The sequence below is a fragment of the Ranitomeya variabilis genome, chromosome 2, assembly GCF_051348905.1.
Source record: "Ranitomeya variabilis isolate aRanVar5 chromosome 2, aRanVar5.hap1, whole genome shotgun sequence".
NCBI classification, from domain to species: domain Eukaryota; kingdom Metazoa; phylum Chordata; class Amphibia; order Anura; family Dendrobatidae; genus Ranitomeya; species Ranitomeya variabilis.
Window position 1 is genome coordinate 298,410,280 of NC_135233.1, and position 19,843 is coordinate 298,430,122.

The 19,843-nt window shown below is 43.8% G+C and overlaps 1 protein-coding gene across 3 annotated transcripts; it reads left to right on the forward strand.

Annotated features, from left to right (window-relative positions):
* The first annotated feature begins 8,250 nt into the window (after nt 1-8,250).
* On the forward strand, nt 8,251-18,710 carry VBP1 (VHL binding protein 1). 3 transcript variants are annotated; one of them, XM_077285128.1, is made up of 6 exons: nt 8,251-8,280; nt 10,033-10,157; nt 10,254-10,320; nt 11,636-11,734; nt 15,558-15,696; nt 18,171-18,710. In XM_077285128.1, exons 2-6 carry the CDS (start codon nt 10,051-10,053, stop codon nt 18,239-18,241), a joined length of 483 nt encoding a protein of 160 aa, XP_077141243.1. In that variant the 5' UTR covers nt 8,251-8,280; nt 10,033-10,050; the 3' UTR covers nt 18,242-18,710. The 3 variants fall into 3 exon arrangements, with proteins under 3 accessions (XP_077141243.1, XP_077141245.1, XP_077141242.1); XM_077285130.1 differs by lacking the exon at nt 8,251-8,280 and adding an exon at nt 8,289-8,312; XM_077285127.1 differs by lacking the exon at nt 8,251-8,280 and adding an exon at nt 8,510-8,661.
* Nucleotides 18,711-19,843: the final 1,133 nt, after the last annotated feature.

Sequence of the window (19,843 nt, forward strand, 5' to 3'; positions counted from 1 at the left end):
TTCAAAAAGGGGCAAAAACTGAACTCGGTAATTATAGGCCAGTAAGCTTAACCTCTACTGTGGGTAAAATCCTGGAGGGCATTCTAAGGGATGCTATACTGGAGTATCTGAAGAGGAATAACCTCATGACCCAGTATCAGCACGGGTTTACTAGGGACCGTTCATGTCAGACTAATTTGATCAGCTTCTATGAAGAGGTAAGTTCCGGACTGGACCAAGGGAGCCCAGTGGACGTAGTGTATATGGACTTTTCCAAAGCTTTTGATACGGTGCCACACAAAAGGTTGTTACATAAAATGAGAGTAATGGGGATAGGGGAAAATATGTGTAAGTGGGTTGAGAGCTGGCGCAGGGATAGGAAACAAAGGGTGGTTATTAATGGAGCACACTCGGACTGGGTCGCGGTTAGCAGTGGGGTACCACAGGGGTCAGTATTGGGCCCTGTTCTTTTTAACATATTTATTAATGACCTTGTAGGGGGCATTCAGAGTAGAATTTCAATATTTGCAGATGACACTAAACTCTGCAGGGTAATCAATACAGAGGAGGACAATTTTATGTTACAGGATGATTTATGTAAACTAGAAGCTTGGGCTGATAAATGGCAAATGAGCTTTAATGGGGATAAATGTAAGGTCATGCACTTGGGTAGAAGTAATAAGATGTATAACTATGTGCTTAATTCTAAAACTCTGGGCAAAACCGTCAATGAAAAAGACCTGGGTGTATGGGTGGATGACAAACTTATATTCAGTGGCCAGTGTCAGGCAGCTGCTACAAAGGCAAATAAAATAATGGGATGTATTAAAAGAGGCATAGATGCTCATGAGGAGAACATAATTTTACCTCTATACAAGTCACTAGTGCGACCACACTTAGAATACTGTGCACAGTTCTGGTCTCCGGTGTATAAGAAAGACATAGCTGAACTGGAGCGGGTGCAGAGAAGAGCGACCAAGGTTATTAGAGGACTGGGGGGTCTGCAATACCAAGATAGGTTATTACACTTGGGGCTATTTAGTTTAGAAAAAGGAAGACTAAGGGGTGATCTTATGTTAATGTATAAATATATGAGGGGACAGTACAAAGACCTTTCTGATGATCTTTTTAATCATAGACCTGAGACAGGGACAAGGGGCATCCTCTACGTCTGGAGGAAAGAAGGTTTAAGCATAATAACAGACGCGGATTCTTTACTGTAAGAGCAGTGAGACTATGGAACTCTCTGCCGTATGATGTTGTAATGAGTGATTCATTAATTAAATTTAAGAGGGGACTGGATACCTTTCTGGAAAAGTATAATGTTACAGGGTATATACACTAGATTCCTTGATAAGGCGTTGATCCAGGGAACTAGTCTGATTGCCGTATGTGGAGTCGGGAAGGAATTTTTTTCCCCATGGTGGAGTTACTCTTTGCCACATGGTTTTTTTTTGCCTTCCTCTGGATCAACATGTTAGGGCATGTTAGGTTAGGCTATGGGTTGAACTAGATGGACTTAGTCTTCCTTCAACCTTAATAACTATGTAACTATGTGGTCATTTCTGAGGCAGCCACATTCTGGCACAACGGGCAAGTCCTGACTCCTGTTGCACAGAACATAGTAGATGAGATGAAGAAGAGGCCGCCATGGATGATTGCTGTTATATTCATTGTTTTTATGGGCGAAAGGAAACTCTCAACTTTGTCATCATCTGGCAAATTTTACAATGTAGAGACCTGAATAAAAATGGTCTTTTCCTTTCTGGACTGCAAAGCCATGAATAGAGTACCTCTAACCTCCTCATAGGTGTGAGCCCTATAAATGGAGCCAGCACCTACTGGATATTTATGAACAAAGTCTCAATGTAATGCTTTAGTAATAATGCGGCCCATGTGGCAATATCGCTATCACCATATAGCTCATCATGCTGCAGTCACCTGGGCTTTCTAATGATCTGTGGCTCATGTGAAACAGAATTACTTTTAATAATATTTCCCTGGATTGTCCTGGATTGTTTTTTCCTCTCTTATCCTCCTTTTGCCGCAACAAAATGCAGCTTGATTTCGGTTACCGTAGATAGTTGGTGATATCCTTCTCCCCTCCCCCATTTCTTCCACATCTTCCCTTGCTTCAACTTCCTTCCCTATTTTGTAGTATTTGTATTTATTTTACTCACTTGTATAGCACCATTAATTCCACATATGCACTGTCCCCTTTGGGGCTTACAATCTCGATGTTGTTTTTTTAATCTTGTACACATGGCTTCTGCTTGGGGAACCTTCTTATACGCTCCTCTTTTATTTGTGAAGTTTGGTTTTCAACATGGCCAATAAAATCAGTTTTGAAAGTGAAAGAAATACATGTAACCTTCACACTGAACAACTTAACAACGATATCGATAGCGATCCGTGACGTTGCAGCATCCTGGATAGCGATATCGTTGTGTTTGACACGCAGCAGCGATCAGGATCCTGCTGTGACATCGTTGGTCGGAGCTAGAAGGCCAGCACCTTATTTCGTCGCTGGATCTCCCGCTGACATCGCTGAATCGGCGTGTGTGACGCCGATTCAGCGATGTCTTCACTGGTAACCAGGGTAAACATCGGGCTACTAAGCGCAGGGCCGCGCCTAGTAACCCGATATTTACCCTGGTTACCAGTGTAAATGTAAAAAAAACAAACACTACATACTTACATTCCGATGTCTGTCGCGTCCCCCGGCGTTCTGCTTCCCTGCACTGTGTCAGCGCCGGCCGGCCGTAAAGCAGGGCACAGCGGTGACGTCACCGCTCTGCTTTACGGCCGGCGCTTACAGTCCAGGGAAGCAGAACGCTGGGGGACGCGACAGACACGGAATGTAAGTATGTAGTGTTTTTTTTTTTTTTTACATTTACACTGGTAACCAAGGTAAACATCGGGTTACTAAGCGCGACCACACAGCGACGCTGCAGCGATCGGCATCGTCGTCTAGATCGCTGCAGCGTCGCTAAATGTGACCGTACCTTAAGGCCGGGGTCACACTTGCGTGTGCAATGCGAGAAACTCAAGCGAGTCTCTCGCCTCAATACCCGGCACTTGGGACCAGAGCGTGTTGCTGCATAGAAATGCATACAGCCGCACGCTCCGGTCCCGAGTGCCAGTTATTGAGGCAAGAGACTCACGGGAGTTTCTTGCATAGCATTCGCAAGTGTGACCCCGGCCTAACACAAAAACCTGCTTTACACAATAGGTCATTTTTTTGCAACATATTTGCTCTTTTGGGAGAAAAAAGTTGACCCCTCTTACACTAGCTATACCCATCCTACAGTAGGACAAGAAATCTGGTTTTCCATATCTGTTCTACCTATAAAGATTACTAATTTTATTTTATTTTTTCAATCAAGTCAGCATTGAGTAATTCTCACTGTTCCCACCTATCCCCCATACTTCTCACTCTCCAAAATCAAGACTTCAGTCACCTCTGTTCACCTGTCTCCTAGAGTTTGGCGCAATGTAGCGCGGTCTTTAATTTTTTTTTCATCTTCCTGACCGCCACATTTTTCAGGTCTGACGTGTCACTATGTGTTAAAGGGAACCTGTCACTAGTTTTGTCCCGTGTCTAGGACTTTTATCCGTACCTGGTAAAGTGAATGTGCACTTAGGTTTTTGTCTCTGCTTACAATAAGGCAGAGCATAGTGTGCTTGCATGAGATTTTGCCTGGCTATGCGTATGATGCAGAAGGCGTAATCCACGTCAATTACAGTAGGAGGACAGTGATCAGAAGCCGGGAGGAGATGGCCGAAGCCATGCCCATTGGACCAGACAGACAGGATTAACACATATTGCAGGAGAACTTCAAAAGGCTTTTTGGGGGGCTATACAGGGGGTTATGTAACTATTGATGGACTGCATCACAGGCGCTGATTAAGATGATAGTTTTAGCTGACACAGGACAAAAGTGGTGATAGGTTCCCTTTAATAACTTTGTCTCTAGCCCAGTGATATTTAGAATTGTTTTACGGTATTTTTTTTCTTCTCTAAATTTTTTTTAAACTTTTTTTTTCCTGAATTTTGGGTGACAGGACAAGAAACACTGTACATTGTTAATGGCAAATGTTTTGTGTTTGAAAATATTTGAAATTTTGTAGAAGATAAAATTTCATTTTGAAATTTATTTATTTTTTTTATACCCTTTAAAATAATCACACAAAATAGTTAATGAATATTTACCGTGTATCTACGTCACTATAATTTTTAGCATCCTTTTATTTTGTTAGGATGTTGGAAAGCTTTAACCCCTTTCTGACATTGGACGTACTATCCCGTCGAGGTGGGCCCGTATGACCACCGACGGGATAGTACGTCCAGCGCCGCGCTCACGGGGGGAGTGCGGCCGGGTTTCAGCTGACTATTGCAGCTGATATCCGGCACTATGTGCCAGGAGCCGTCACGGACAGCCCCCGGCACATTAACCCCCGGCACACCGCAATCAAACATGATCGCAGTGTGCCGGCGGTACAGGGAAGCATCGCGCAGGGAGGGGGCTCCCTGCGACCCCCGTAGCAACCCGATGTGATCGCGTTGCTCCGAGGGTCTCTTACCTCCTATCCCTGCAGGCCCCGGATCCAAAATGGCCGCGGCATCTGGGTCCTGCAGGGAGGGATGTGGCTTACCGAGTGCCTGCTCAGAGCAAGCGCTTGGTAAGCCTGCAGCACTGTAAGTCAGATCGCCGATCTGACAGAGTGCTGTGCAAACTGTCAGATCAGCGATCTGTGATGTCCCCCCGGGACAAAGTAAAAATGTAAAAAAAAAAAAAAAAAAAAAAATTCCACATGTGTAAAAAAAATAAAAATAAAAAATTCCTAAATAAAGAAAAAAATATATATATTATTCCCATAAATACATTTCCTTATTTAAATAAAAAAAAAAGTACACATATTTAGTATCGCCGCATCCGTAACGACCCAACCTATAAAACTGTCCCACTAGTTAACCCCTTCAGTGAACACCGTAAAAAAAAAAAGAGGCAAAAAACAACGCTTTATTATCATACCGCCGAACAAAAAGTGGAATAACACGCGATCAAAAAGACGGATATAAATAAACATGGTACCGCTGAAAACATCATCTTGTCCCGCAAAAAACGAGCCGCCATACAGCATCATAAAAGAAAAAAGTTATAGTCCTCAGAATAAAGCGATGCCAAAATAATTATTTATTCTATAAAATAGTTTTTATCGTATAAAAGCGCCAAAACATAAAAAAATGATATAAATGAGATATCGCTGTAATCGTACTGACCCGAAGAATAAAACTGCTTTATCAATTTTACCAAACGTGGAACGGTATAAACGCCTCCCCCAAAAGAAATTCATGAATAGCTGGTTTTTTGTCATTCTGCCTCACAAAAATCGGAATAAAAAGCGATCAAAAACTGTCACGTGTCCGAAAATGTTACCAATAAAAACATCAACGCGTCCCGCAAAAAACAAGACTTCGCATGACTCTGTGGACCAAAATATGGAAAAATTATAGGTCTCAAAATGTGGAGACGCAAAAACTTTTTTGCTATAAAAAGCGTCTTTTAGTGTGTGACGGCTGCCAATAAAAAATCCGCTATAAAAAATGCTATAAAAGTAAATCAAACCCCCCTTCATCACCCCCTTAGTTAGGGAAAAATAATAAAATTAAAAAAATGTATTTATTTCCATTTTCCCATTAGGGTTAGGGCTAAGGTTAGGGTTAGGGCTAGGGTTAGGGTTGGAGCTAAAGTTAGGGTTAGGGCTAGGGTTAGGGTTGGAGCTAAAGTTAGGGTTAGGATTACATTTACGGTTGGGATTAGAGTTAGGGGTGTGTCAGGGTTAGGGGTGTGGCTAGGGTTACCATTAGGGTTAGGGGTGTGTTTGGATTAGGGTTTCAGTTAGAATTGGGGAGTTTCCACTGTTTAGGCACATCAGGGGCTCTCCAAACGCGACATGGCGTCCGATCTCAATTCCAGCCAATTCTGCATTGAAAAAGTAAAGCAGTGCTCCTTCCCTTCCGAGCTTTCCCGTGCGCCCAAACAGGGGTTTACTCCAACATATGGGGCATCAGCGTACTCGGGACAAATTGGACAACAACTTGGCTGTCAATATTGGCGGGCTCAACCAACATTACACTAATGCAGTGGTCCCCAACGTTTCTGATCTTGAGAGCCACATTCAGCTCTGAGAGGGTCATGAGCCACATCCAGCCTTGAGAGACGGTCTCGAGCGACATTCAGCTCCCGCACCCCTCACAATAGTGGCAACCAAAGCCCCCATTACAGGCATAATGGTAACTAAAGCTTTTCCACAAAAATCAATCACCCCAGCGCAGTATACAAAGATCCAGGGGTTCCTACAATACCCCCATTCAGTATTCTCCTATAAAGCGCTCCCAAGACACTGTCACATCCAGCTTCAAACATCTCCTCTGACAGGTGGTGACATCTTGTCTCCAGTGTACCATACTTATATAATCTCAAAACCCCTAAGACCAGTATATGTGCGTCCAGATCTGCTCTTCTGTGCAGGGCTGCTCACAAAATTCACCATTTTCAGATTTGCTCTTCATACCCGTTTGCTAGAACTGGAACTAATGTACAAAGCTGACAGACAGCCGCGAGCCACAATTCATGGGACGGCGAGCCACATGTGGCTCCCGAGCTACAGGTTGGGGACCCCTGCCGCAGATCATACTTCCCCATACCACATGATCCCATGCAACACTAGTCTGTTCTTAAACCAGATCACTTACCCCAAATTATACAGACCGCAGACCAGATGCCCCCACAGAGGCCTCACAGACTACATACAAGCCCCCTAAATACAAACCACAGATTAGATGGCCCCTAATACAGACCTCAACAAATACAGCCCTAGATCAACCGACCTCCCCCCCAAAAAAAGACCCCCAGACCAGCCCCCAATACAGATCCTTCTACAAATACAGACCCCCAGACCAGCCCCCTATACATAGCCACCTACAAATACAGACCCCCAGACCAGACCCCAATACAGATCCCCTGCAAATACAGACCCCCAGACCAGCCCCCTACAAATACAGACCCCAGACCAGACCCCTATTACAAATCCCTCAACAAATACAAACCTCCAGACCAACTCCCTAATACAGATCCCCCTACAAATACAGACCCCCAGACCAGCCCCCTAATACAGATCCTCCAACAAATACAGACCCCCAGACCAGACCCCTAATACAGATCCCCCAACAAATACAGACCCCCAGACAAGCCCCCTATTACAGATCCCCCAACAAATACAGACCCCCAGATCAGCCCTCTATTACAGATCCAACAAACAGACCCCCAGACCAGCCCCCTAATACAGATCCCCTGCAAATAGACCCCCAGACCAGCCCCCTAATACAGATCCCCTGCAAACAGACCCCCAGACCAGCCCCCTAATACAGATCCCCCTACAAATACAAACCCCCAGACTAGCCCCCTAATACAGATCCCCTGCAAATACAGACCCGCCCCCTAATACATATCCACCTACAAATACAGACCCCCAGACCAGACCCCAATACAGATCCCCCTGCAAATACAGACCCCCAGACCAGCCCCCTACAAATACAGACCCCAGACCAGACCCCTATTACAAATCCCTCAACAAATACAAACCTCCAGACCAACTCCCTAATACAGATCCCCCTACAAATACAGACCCCCAGACCAGCCCCCTAATACAGATCCTCCAACAAATACAGACCCCCAGACCAGACCCCTAATACAGATCCCCCTACAAATACAGACCGCTAATACAGATCCCCCCTACACATACAAACCTCCAGACCAACCCCCTAATACAGATCCCCCAACAACTACAGACCCCCAGACCAGCCCCCAATACAGATCCTCACCAAAATACCGATCCCTGGACCAGATTACCCCAGACACCCACAACACACAGAGGCTAAAACTGATCCTCTTCCCCCAGAGACCATCTACAGAGCAGAGACAGCCCCAGACCAGATCCCTGAATCAATCCAGAGGCCTCCATTCCGCACTCAGACAGCACATAAGGATTGCGCCCAGCATGTTCTCTTTGCTTTTTCTCTTAATTTTGGGTGCACAGCACGATTCCTCGGACAGACTGCACTGCTGAGACCAGGCCCATCCCTGCTACACGCTGAGGGGCAGCAGTTTCCCGCCCCTGCGGCGCCATCACGTGTCCATCTGCGGCCCCGCCCACAGGGTGTGCCCTGGCTCAGTGAGTAGGCAGCATCCAGGCAGGAAGTGACGCAACTCTGGGCGGAGCCTCCCACGCCGGAAGGTGATTATGGAGTAACACGACTGTCACTGTTGGTAAATCCCACTGAACTCCCCGTCAGCACAGGCCCCGTTCCCCGGTGGTGGCCATGGCGGCTGCTCAGTGCTCCGCTATTCCTGCTCAGCGCCTGCGCTCCTCGGCTATGGCGCAGCTGCAGGACTCCGCCCGACAGATCTGTTAGGTCCTATCACCATGGTCACCGGCTAAGATTTCTCAGCCAATCAGCGCTTTTTAGAGGCGTGGCGTAGAGTTGCACATCCTCATAGTAATAAAGCTCGTTGACGCAAAGCACGCACAGCTTCCAAGATGGCGACGGCCAATGAAGGCGGTGGTGTGGCCGGTATAAAGAAGGGGCACCTGAGCATCCCCGAGGCCGTGTTTGTGGTAGGACGGGTGTCGGGCTCCGTGCGGAGCGAGGCTGTGTCCGTACATGGCGGGGTGCTGCAGGGACGGGCACGTGTGGCCCCTACTGGCAGTCTATGTGTCCTACAGACCCGGGCACTGTGCCCACAAGGCCTCTCCCTGGGCGCCTGGCTGCTGCGTACAGTCCGTGGGAACGAGTCACGTACCCAGACACGGTCCGTCAGCCCGGAGGCGCCTCCTAGCGGCTGGGGCTCTTGTTTACTGACCTGGGGTGACCCGTGACGTCATAGGCCAGCTAACCAGGAGAGCCTCAGGTGTAAGGTGGTCTCCTGCCCCATCCAGTGGCCGCCGATGGAGGTCCTGTGTGATCTGTGGGGTCCTGGGCAGAGAATAGGCATGTGCCCACCTACCTGCTTCTGACTGCACCTGGTGCTGAGTGATCAGACGATCCACTGACCAACTAACCAAAGTGTCCGCGTCACACAGGTCATCCCCCCCCCCCCAGTAGCTTCAGAGGGTGCGATGTGTTCTCTTACAGTTCGGGGGCCTCATCCTGATCTAACCCCTTCTCACTCTGTCATGTCATATTATGCCATGTGACGGGCGTATGGAGAATTCGGCCAGCAGCAACAGAGCTAGGTGGGCAGACGATGACCTGCTGAAGACCCCGACTGCTGCCTGTTATATAATGCACAGTGTAGCACAGTATATGGTACAGTTGATAAAATGCCTGTACTGCAGCCAGACTAAAGAGAATACAGTGAAAAGTAAAGTTAACAATATAAAAGGGGTATCCCACCTAAATAGATAAATATTGTCAGACAGTTCTGTAAATGCAAACACTTTTCCACTTTTCTTCCTTTTTTATTTATTTATTTATTTTTTTCAGGCCTCGCATTATGTAGTACAATATGCGGTAATATAAAGTGTAATTGAAAATGATATCTCACACACACACACGAAAACAAACAGTTCCTCATAGTTCTGTCTCATGAAAGTGTAAATAAAAGCCAAACATGGCTTTTGGAAGAAAAGATGAAACTGAAAACATAAAAAAGTTGTGAGGGTTAAAGATCTACTTTAAAGGAGGCTTTTAGTTTGGACAATACAGTCTGTAAATGAAGGGCTAGTTGATCTCCTCGTGTGTAAAGGCCCCGATGATCCACTGCTGGGGACGTGGTGCAGGATCCCCTGGCTTATAGCTAATAAATGGCTGAGCTAACGCCAGTCCTCCTGAGCCGGGGTCCCTTCAGCCGACATCCATATACCCTTCCAGGACAGGTGGTTATGTGGAAAACGTCCCTTACATAAGATAATGCAGATCCTCTGCCGTATTATGTGTGAGATGTCATTTTAGTGCAATGTTAATACTATATATGCATGTTCCTGTAGGAAGATGTGGATTCCTTTATGAAGAATTCTGGAAATGAGACGGCTGATGTAGTACTCAAGAGGCTAGACGAGCAGTACCAGAAATATAAGTTTATGGAATTAAACCTTTGTCAGAAGAAGAGGCGGTAAGTGCTCGTGCATCTTGTGTTCCGACCACTATAACACAGAACAAGACTTCTGAAATGTGGGTTTGGTTTTTTTTGTTTTTTGTTTCTCTCTAGGCTGAAAAACCAGATCCCAGAAATTAAACAGACACTAGAAATTTTAAAGCACATGCAGAAGAAAAAGGTAATGTATCATTGCTCACTTTGTGTGTAATGATTATTATTGTAGAATTTCTATGTGCGATTGTTGTACAATTCTATATCCAAAGTTCTGCTGTTGCCATGAGCTGGTGACTCTTCTGAGTCGGGCATATAGTGGTTACACATGGGGTTGTTTCTGTACTGTTCTAAAATAACTCAGGTGTGCTGTAAGCTGTGCCCAGTAGTATTAAAAAGCCGCTCAGCAAGCGTTTATGGCATATTGGCGCTACTAGAGCAGATTGGCAACAGTGGAGGAATGTCATTTACTAACAAGCTTCTCCTCCTGCCAACTCTTCTTTTTCCGGGGATTGAGTAGCAGACAGCATGGCCGATCTCCAGCTTCTTTAATAGTTCATTCATATAGGAAGATTTTTGCGCATGAAGAGTTATAAGTGATTGCCACTCAGTAGAGGGCTGTGCAGACTGTATGTGGTCAGACCAGTCATTAAAGGGAAAGTTTGCAGTCATTAAATGGTGCTCAGTGTTGTGCGCCCGCTGTCGCAATTCTTCAGTATTCTTGTGAGTGGGTGGTCACATGGCTGCGTGTATGTGCATTGCATACTTAGTCACGTGCCGAGTGGTCTCTTCCAGCTTCTGTGAAGTGGAATGCGTCTAGTTGGCACATGACTGCAAGTGTACACATCGTATACATGTGGTCAAGTGACTGCCCAATCGCATCAGGAATACTAATTTAATTGTGACTGCATGCATACCGTCACAAATGGCAGTCAGTATTCGTAGTGAATCAAACTTTTATCCCAAGCCTGGACAGCTCCTTCAAAACATACAGCATAGTTCACATGACCAGTTTTCTTTTTTTTTTTTTTCATTAATTTTTGGTCCGTGTGCCCACTTTTTTACCATAGCTGTTGTACGTTTTTTGTTTTTTTTTTCTAAATAGAAAAACTGATTAAATTACTGTAACACAGTTGGCTTCAGAATGCAATTTTTATTTATTTATTTTTTGGAATAAAAATTATTATTGAACATGCCCATAGGCCATAATGGGTATTTGTGGGAAAACACAGAACACTGAGTGAATAGGGCCAAAGGCTGCGTTCACACCTTGTGGCCAGAAGAAACATTGCAGTTTTAAGCAAATAACATGTGGGTTTAGGTTTCAATCTATAGCAGATATGCCTTCTGCTTGATTTACAGCTGACTGATCATTGGCTTGTGTGAAAGAGCTTTTAGCCTTAGGAGTCTTTTTATACCTGGTCCAAGAACTTTTACCAAAGGAAGAACAGGATTGTGTATGTATTTATTTGCCTTGTAATTAATCACCTCTTACTACACAGGGTACTACTGAACCAATGGAAACAAGGTTTTTGCTGGTGGATAATCTGTATTGTAAAGCATCAGTGCCGCCAACAGACAAAGTCTGCTTATGGCTTGGGGTGAGTGTAACTATTACATATATTAATGCCAAGCGGAGGACTTTGCAATCAATGTAATTTATTTTAATGACATGCTATAACTGTTTACTTAATGGGAATCTGTCACCAGGTCTCTGCCACTTTCTCTGAGTGTCAGAAACCCTGATTCCAGTGATGTAATTTCCTGAGCTGCATGCTGTCATTTTGATAAAATTACCATTTTATCTGCTGCAGATCTAGCAGAGCTCTGTATAACTCCGCCCCCACCACTGATTGGCAGTTTTCTGTGTACACTGTTCATAGGCAGGAAGCTGCCAATCAGTGGTGAGGCCGGGGCTATACAGAGCTCATGAATGTGGAGGCCTACATGGCAGCAGGTTTACTAGTCCTTTAGTGATAATCTCCTGCTGATTAAATAGGGATTTTATAAAAATTACATCAAACAGCCCAGTAAGTGAGACATCAGGGTCTCCGTCTCTATATTATGCTGCTGTCAGATTAGGTGTCAAAAGCCTGAAGAGATTCCCTTTTAAATGGACCCTGTAACTACATTCTTGCCACTTGATCCAAATGCAGCATGAATCAGAACTAGTGATGAGCGAATATACTCGTTACTCGAGATTTCCCGAGCACGCTCGGGTGACCTCCGAGTATTTAGTGCTTGGAGATTTAGTTTTCTTCACCGCAGCTGGATGATTTACAGCTATTAGCCTGCTTGATTACATGTGGAGATTCCCTAGCAACCAGGCAACCCCCACATGTACTTATGCTGGCTAACAGATGTAAATCATTCAGCTAAGGCAAGAAAAACTAAATCTCCAACACTAAATAATACTCGGAGAACACCAGAGCGTGCTCGGGAAATCTCGAGTAACGAGTATATTCGCTCATCACTAATCAGAACCTGTCTTGGCGATTTGCGCCCAGGTATCAATGAAACACTGCAGTCTTTCAGAGAAAATGTTACTTTGAAACGACAGTTGGGGACTATAGGGAGAGATCGGACTAGTCTGTCATAGGCCCCGGCCGACTTCTGCACTGTTCACTGTCGGGGAGGAGCTGGGTGGGGACTTTTCTATAATATTATGTATAATATATATTTATTAAAGAAAATTCCTCATCCAGCATCTGTTTTTCCACCTACAAAGAATGAAGAGGTATGTATTTTTTATCGTAGGTACACTTCAACTGTGAGAGGCAGAATCTTTAAAAAAAAAAATCCAGAAAATCACATTGTATGATTTTTGCATAATTAATTTGCATTTTATTGCATGAAATAAGTATTTGATAAACTGGAAATACAGAACTTAATATTTGGTACAGAAAACTTTGCAATTAGAGGTCAGTTGTTTCCTGTAGTTCTTTTTCAAGTTTGCACACAATGCTGTAGGGATTTTGGCCCACTCCTTCATACAGATCATTTTTTTTTTTTTTTAGATCTTTCTGGGCTGTCGCTTGTCAAAATTGAGTTTTGGCTTCCTCTAAAGATTTTCTGTTGCGTTCAGATCTGGAGACTGTCTGGTCCACTCCAGGACTTTGAGATGCTTCTTACGGAGCCACTCCTTAGTTGCTTTGGCTGTGTGTTTCGGGTTATTGTCATTCTGTAAGACCCATCTTCAATGCTCTTACTGATGGAAGGAGGTTGTTGGCCAAAATCGCACGATGCATGACCCCATCCATACGCCCTTCAATACAGTGCAGTTGTCCTGTCACCTTTGCAGAAAAGCACCCCCAAAGTATTTTCCTCCACCATGCTTCACGGTTGGGACGGTGTTCTTGCTGTTGTACTCATCCTTCTTGCTCCTAACACAGCAAGTGGAGTTGCTACTAAAAAGTTCTATTTTGGTCCCATCTGACCGCATGAACTTCTCCCAGGCCTCCTCTGGATCATCCAGTTGGTCATTGGCAAACTTCATACGGGCTGGACATGTGCTGGTGTGAGCAGGGGAACCTTGTGTGCCATGCAGGATTATAATGCATGACGGCGTAGTGTGTTACTAACAGTACTTCAGGTCATTGACCAGGTGCTCCCATGTAGTTCTGGGCTGATTCCTGACTTTTCTCAGAATTATCCTTACCCCATGAGGCAAGATCTTGCATGGAGCCCCAGAGCGAGGAAGATTGACAGTCATCTTGTGTTTCTTACATTTTCTAATAATTGTGCCAACAGTTGTTTCCTTCTCACCAAGCTGCTTGCCTATTGTCCTGTAGCCCATCCTAGCCTTGTTCAGGTCTACAATGTTGTTCCTGGTGTCCTTAGATGGCTCTTTTGGTCTTGGCCATGGTGGAAAGGTTGGAGTATGATTGTGTGTGGACAGGTGGTTTTTGTACTTTTATACAGGTAATGAGTGCAGAGTAGGAGGCTTCTTAAGGAAAAACTAACAGGTCAACGAGAGAGAGAGAATTTTTGTTGGTTGGTGACTTATTTTATGCAATAAAATGCAATTTGATTATTTAAAAATCATACAAGGGGATTTTTTTTTCTGTTTTTTATTTTTAGATTCAGCCCCTCACAGTTGAAGTGTATCTATGATAAATATTACAGACCTCTCCATTCTTACACCATGCAAAGCTTCTATTTCTATTCAGTTTCTTATTTTACAGGTTTTGCAGATAGAACTGAGAACCTGATTCTGATTTCATTTTTGAGCGTCAGGAGGAACCCAAATTGCTGCCCCGTATCCTGTGGTTACATTTCTCTAAACTCCCGAGTGTGTTGGCCTTCATAAAGACAAATGTTAGTCATTTAGACATGGTGTCGGGTAAAAATGATCTTGACCTTAAGTTTAACGTCTTATTAGGATTGGCTATGAATGTGTGAGTGGTAGAGGTCATTAGCCTCAGTGCCCCACCAGTAAGAAGAAAGAAGGGGCTGTGGGACTCTCCTCTGCAGTATCCAATACAGTCCGTGCAGCGGACTATTCATTTGCTTTCGCCGATTACTACCCGCATACATGGATGGTGCCACATCGGTACTGCTGTAAAGTTCAATGTGAAACTTGGCACTCAATAAGTGGAATAATAATGTTATTCGCTATTATGCAATCCAGAATATTGTAGATGTTTCGGTCTCAATCACAGACCTTCATCAGTACTGGAAATAACACATGCCTATTAGTCAGTCGTGAACAATACCATATGTTATACTGTCCAAATAGGAAAATTGTAAAAATCAAATAAAAAGGAAAAACAAATGATCAACAATTCTGGACTCCCAACTCTGATTCTACTTACCTTCTGTGTTTATTCCATCACTGTACATATATTTGTATGAGATGTTCTGCTATCACTGGGTTACACCTTGTCCTTTTCATCCACAGGCTTTTTCTTTTGCAAGTTTTTTTTCAACTTTTAAATCCTAATGATTGGATGCTTCCTTTTTTTGCTTTGGTTCATCCCTAAAAATTCTTGATTTTTATTTGAATCTTATTTTTGGGTTCTTTATTTATTTCTTTATTTTTTTTCCCCCCAATTTTTCTATTTGGACACTGACCTATGGGTATTGTTCTTGTTTGACTCACTCCAAGGTATGTTATTTCCAGTAAAGATGAAAGTCTACGATTGAGACCCCAATGTCTATAATATTCTGGATTGCATAATGCCTAATAAAATTATTCCACTTTTCAATTTATTGCATGTGAAGTTTCATATTGGATTGTATCACTGGATAGAATCCTACTTGAGCACCAATTCGGCCAGAAGGGCCGTGGTTTTCCTTATTTATTTGGTCAGTACTGCTGTAAAGGACCCAGAAATATTCATTTTAATATTTGTTTTGTAAAGCTTAAACTCCATGTCTTGATCTTCTTTGGGGGGACATTGTAACCATCTCTTTGATTCCTAGGCCAATGTAATGCTTGAGTATGATATTGATGACGCTCAGGCTTTACTAGAAAAGAATTTGTCTGCAGCCACAAGAAGTCTTGAATCAACAGAAGAGGACCTAGACTTCCTCCGGGACCAGTTCACCACCACTGAAGTCAGTATCCTTCTCAAGGTGTTGCCATGCAAATTTGCTTCTCTTTACTGGTTCAATAGAAACCGAACACCAATATGTCTCAGTGATTGGCTGCAGTGGTGTTGCACCCTGTCAAAGTGAGGTCATCAGTGTAGCCAAAACACTGAGTTTTGAGCAGCATTGGGCCATGGAACCCAGGGAGGAGCGAGAACCCATTTTTGTCTATTTAAGTATTGAGGAGCATTTATTTTTCTAAAATAAAAAAAAAATCCCTTTTTAAGGAAACTCTCATGATAAATGTATTACAGCTAGGTGCCTGACCACTACCGATCATTAGAATAGGGGCCACTTGTTTGGGTGGAGTCTTAGTGCACGTACATTACCAATACTGCTCTCACTATGGGAGCACCGCGGCATTGCAAGTAATGGCTGCTAATGTACTTGAGTTGAAACATGCAATGTAATGCCATATGGCAGGGAAAATCCAAAACCTGGTGGATCTTTCTCTACAGGTTGCGACTGTACCAGCGAGAATTCAATGATTATAAGCCGAGAATTTCAGCCCATTTTTTTAGGCTGAAACTGCCCCTCTCGGCTTACACTCGAGTCATTCCCAGGGGTCGGGAGGGGGAGGGGCAGCTGTGTAATAATACTCACCTGCTCCTGGCGCGGTCCCTGGACGTCCCTCGTTCTTTGGGCACCGGCAGCTTCTTCCTGTAGTGAGCAGTCACATGGTACCGCTCATTACAGTAATGAATATGGACTCCACTCCCATGGGAGGGAACCAGGGACGTGCAGGGACCGCGCCAGGAGCAGGTGAGTATAATGCAGTGCGCGATATTCACCTGCTCCCCGTTCCACCGATGGGCGCCTCTGCGTCTTCCCCGTCCTTTGCAGTGACGCTCAGGTCAGAGGGCGCGATAACGCGATTAGTGTGCGTGCCGCCCTCTGCCTGAAAAGTCAGTGCAGAGGACGCGGTAGACACAGCGGCGCCCATCGGTGGAACGGGGAGCAGTTGAATATATCAAGTGCCGGGGGCCTGAGAGGTGAGTATGTAATTTTTTTTTTTTTTTTTTTTTTTTTTTATCGCAGCAACAGCATATGGGGCAAATGTCTGTATGGAGCATCTTATGGGGCCACGTGCAGCATTATATGGGGCAAATCTGTATGGGGCCATGTGCAGCATTATATGGGGCAAATATCTCTGGAGCATCTTATGGGGCCATAGTCAGCATTTGTGCAGCATTATAAGTGGCGTATTTTGTAAGGAGCATCTTATGGGGCCCATCATGAACTTTATGGAGCATTATATGGGGCTCCTCATTCAATATGGATATTCAAAAACACTTAACCTACTGATGTCTCAATTAATTTTTTATTGGTATCTATTTGTATTTTTTACATTTTCCGGTAGCTGCTGCATTTTCCACTCTAGGCTTATACTCGAGTCATTAAGTTTTCCCCTTTTTTTTTTTTTTTTGTGGCAAAATTAGGGGTCTCGGCTTATACTCGGGTCGGCTTATACTCGAGTATATACGGTAAGTTGCATGGGACTGTAATTCCTGGGTGTCATGTATGACATTTTAATTTTCTTAACATACATTTCCTTCCACTGCAAATATGTTGTGTGCAATATTGTTTTGGTTATGCAGATGCTTTTTTAAAGGAGGGGAAAAAATATACAGTACTAAACAGGTGTGGAAAGAGTGCTACAAAGTAAGAATGCAAAAGGCAGTGTTAATAGTTTATTTTTATCAATTGAGAAAACCTAAAGTGAAATCTAAATCGAGTCACTTTGCTGTGAACGTTCTTTGCCTTCAATTCTTATATAGCGCAACATCAGCTCGCCACAAACCGCAGGCGATGTCAGTGTGATCCCAGCAATGGTGCGCAGCTGTCTCCAAAAGATGAGGCAAAAGAGGTTAATCCAGCACTAACAAAATGTATATAGAAAGTCCAATTTATTTCAATCTATTTAAAAAAGGATAATGTATACCTATGAATAAGGACTTTCTGTCCAAAACAAGTTAAGTTTCTATTTATATTTATTTTTTGGAACCCCATTCCTTCCCATGGGTTTAAATAAATTGGACTTTCCATGAAGTTTTTTTTTTTTTTGTGCTGGATTAACTTTTTTTTTTGCTTCATTCTTCCTCGTTTGTCGGAGACATCTGAGCACCATTGCTGGGATCCTACTGACATCGCCTGCGGCTTGTGGTGAGCTGATGTTGCGCTGTACAAGAATTGAAGGCAAAGAGCGGTCCTGGCAAGATGACTTGATTTTTAGACTTTACTTTGCATTTTCTTAAATGATTATTTTTAACACTTCTATATTTTTTTTTAAGCATTATTTGCAGCAGTCTTTCATACCTGCCTAAAGCTTTTGCACAGTCTGTAGCTATAGATGTGACCGTTGATTTTGGTGGTTCTACCACTCCTGAAGTGTAGATTGTGTTCCGTTAACAGAAATCATTGTTCTTTCTTTAACCCACGTTTCAGATATGGCTAGGGTTTATAACTGGGATGTAAAACGAAGAAACAAGGACGGCGTCTCTAAAAGTAAAGCATAGCTGCTGTGCCTCTTTTAAATATTTCCAGACACAGATTGTTTTAGATAAACTCCCAGTTTTCATTTGGGCACTTGGGATGGACCTTTAGTTGTGGACCTGCCCTCCTCTCCCTTAAAGCAGGCACTTTTTCCTTACCTATTTATTCATATAGTCCCATTACATGCATGCCCCTTGTTTTATGCCGATCTAACAAAGGCCGGAGAGGCGTTATCGGCTGCTCCTGTGCCCTCCTAATGCGTGATAACATGTACATAAGCTGCAGAAAACTATCCACACGTCTTGTATACTGAACACTTGGAGAGTGTAATAAAATAAATCCACTAAGTGCCACCTGGTTTGCTGGACTGTAATCATTGTTACAAAACAGGCCTGTTCCGATGTGATTCACTTTTTAGTGTGATTTTACCAAAAACGTATTTCATTTGGATCTGGGAAGCCGTTTTAAATAAATGCTCTATTGTGACCTGTTGATGGCCGCCTGGGACAGTCTGATTTCATTTGTTTCATACTTTCATTCTTATTTGGTGTAATCCATAAATGTAATGTTCAAAGAAATATGGCTGACGTGTGCGTATGCGTCTCTCGTACAGGATCAGTCAGGCGTTAGCTGCATTGTCTGAATACAAGGCTTGCAATTCTGTATGCTTTACAGGTAGATTCATGCTGCCCGAACCACTGGCTGTACAATTGGAGCAAGATGTTTGAGGCTATGTGCCCACGTTGCGGATTTCTGTGCGGATTTTTCCACTTAGTTTTTGAAAAATCTGCAGGTAAAACGCACTGTGTTTTTACCTGCGTTTTTGTGTGGATTTCGCCTGCGTTTTTACACCTGCAGATTCCTATAATGGAATAGGTGTAAAAAGCTGCAGATTCCGCACAAAGAATTGACATGCTGCGGAAAATAAACTGCAGCGTTTCCACGTGGAATTTTCTGCAGCATGTGCACTGCGGATTTGGTTTTCCATAGGTTTACATGGTACTGTACACCGCATGGAAAACTGCTGCGGATCCGCAGCCAAGTCCACAACGTGTGCACAGACCCTGACTGCGAGAAGACAAACTTTTGTGAATCCAGCTGGGGAATTTAGGAAGAGACCCAATTTGTCTGATGGAGTTCCTGCCCGTTTCATCTTTCCCCAGTTCATTGACAGGTCTATTTTGATGTTCACATGAGAGAAAGCTGCCGATCCTCTGGGACAGAGAGAAGTCTTTTAGAAAGTGTCCCTAATGGAGCTTTCTCCCTAAATCCCTGAAACTATTGACTGATTCCATTTAGAAAGAAAAGTCTTCGTCGATATTCCCAATTGTCACAAGTCTTGAATCCTTTTTGTTCTCACAACTTACCTGAGCAGCTAAGAGGCTTACTCCAAGATTGTATCCCAATAAGTAGTAGGTGTAATAATATTGGCAAACACAAATAAGAAATGTAGTATAGTTCTTCTGATTCTCTGTCGCTTACCCCATATGCAGGACATTGCAGCAGCTTGGGTATCTATGGGTTAGACCACTAGCACCTACCTGTCACTGTGAGTGGTTGTAGCCATGGATACCTAAGTTACTGCAATTCACTGCACATGGTGTAAGCCACATAGCGAATCAGGA

Excerpts from the sequence above, each read along its gene's own strand:
- VBP1 (XM_077285127.1), top strand. The coding sequence starts at position 8,584 with ATGGCGACGGCCAATGAAGGCGGTGGTGTGGCCGGTATAAAGAAGGGG. Across the intron at positions 10,158-10,253 it reads CTTTGTCAGAAGAAGAGGCG|GCTGAAAAACCAGATCCCAG; the intron begins GTAAGTGCTCGT and ends GTTTCTCTCTAG. Across the intron at positions 11,735-15,557 it reads AAGTCTGCTTATGGCTTGGG|GCCAATGTAATGCTTGAGTA; the intron begins GTGAGTGTAACT and ends TTTGATTCCTAG.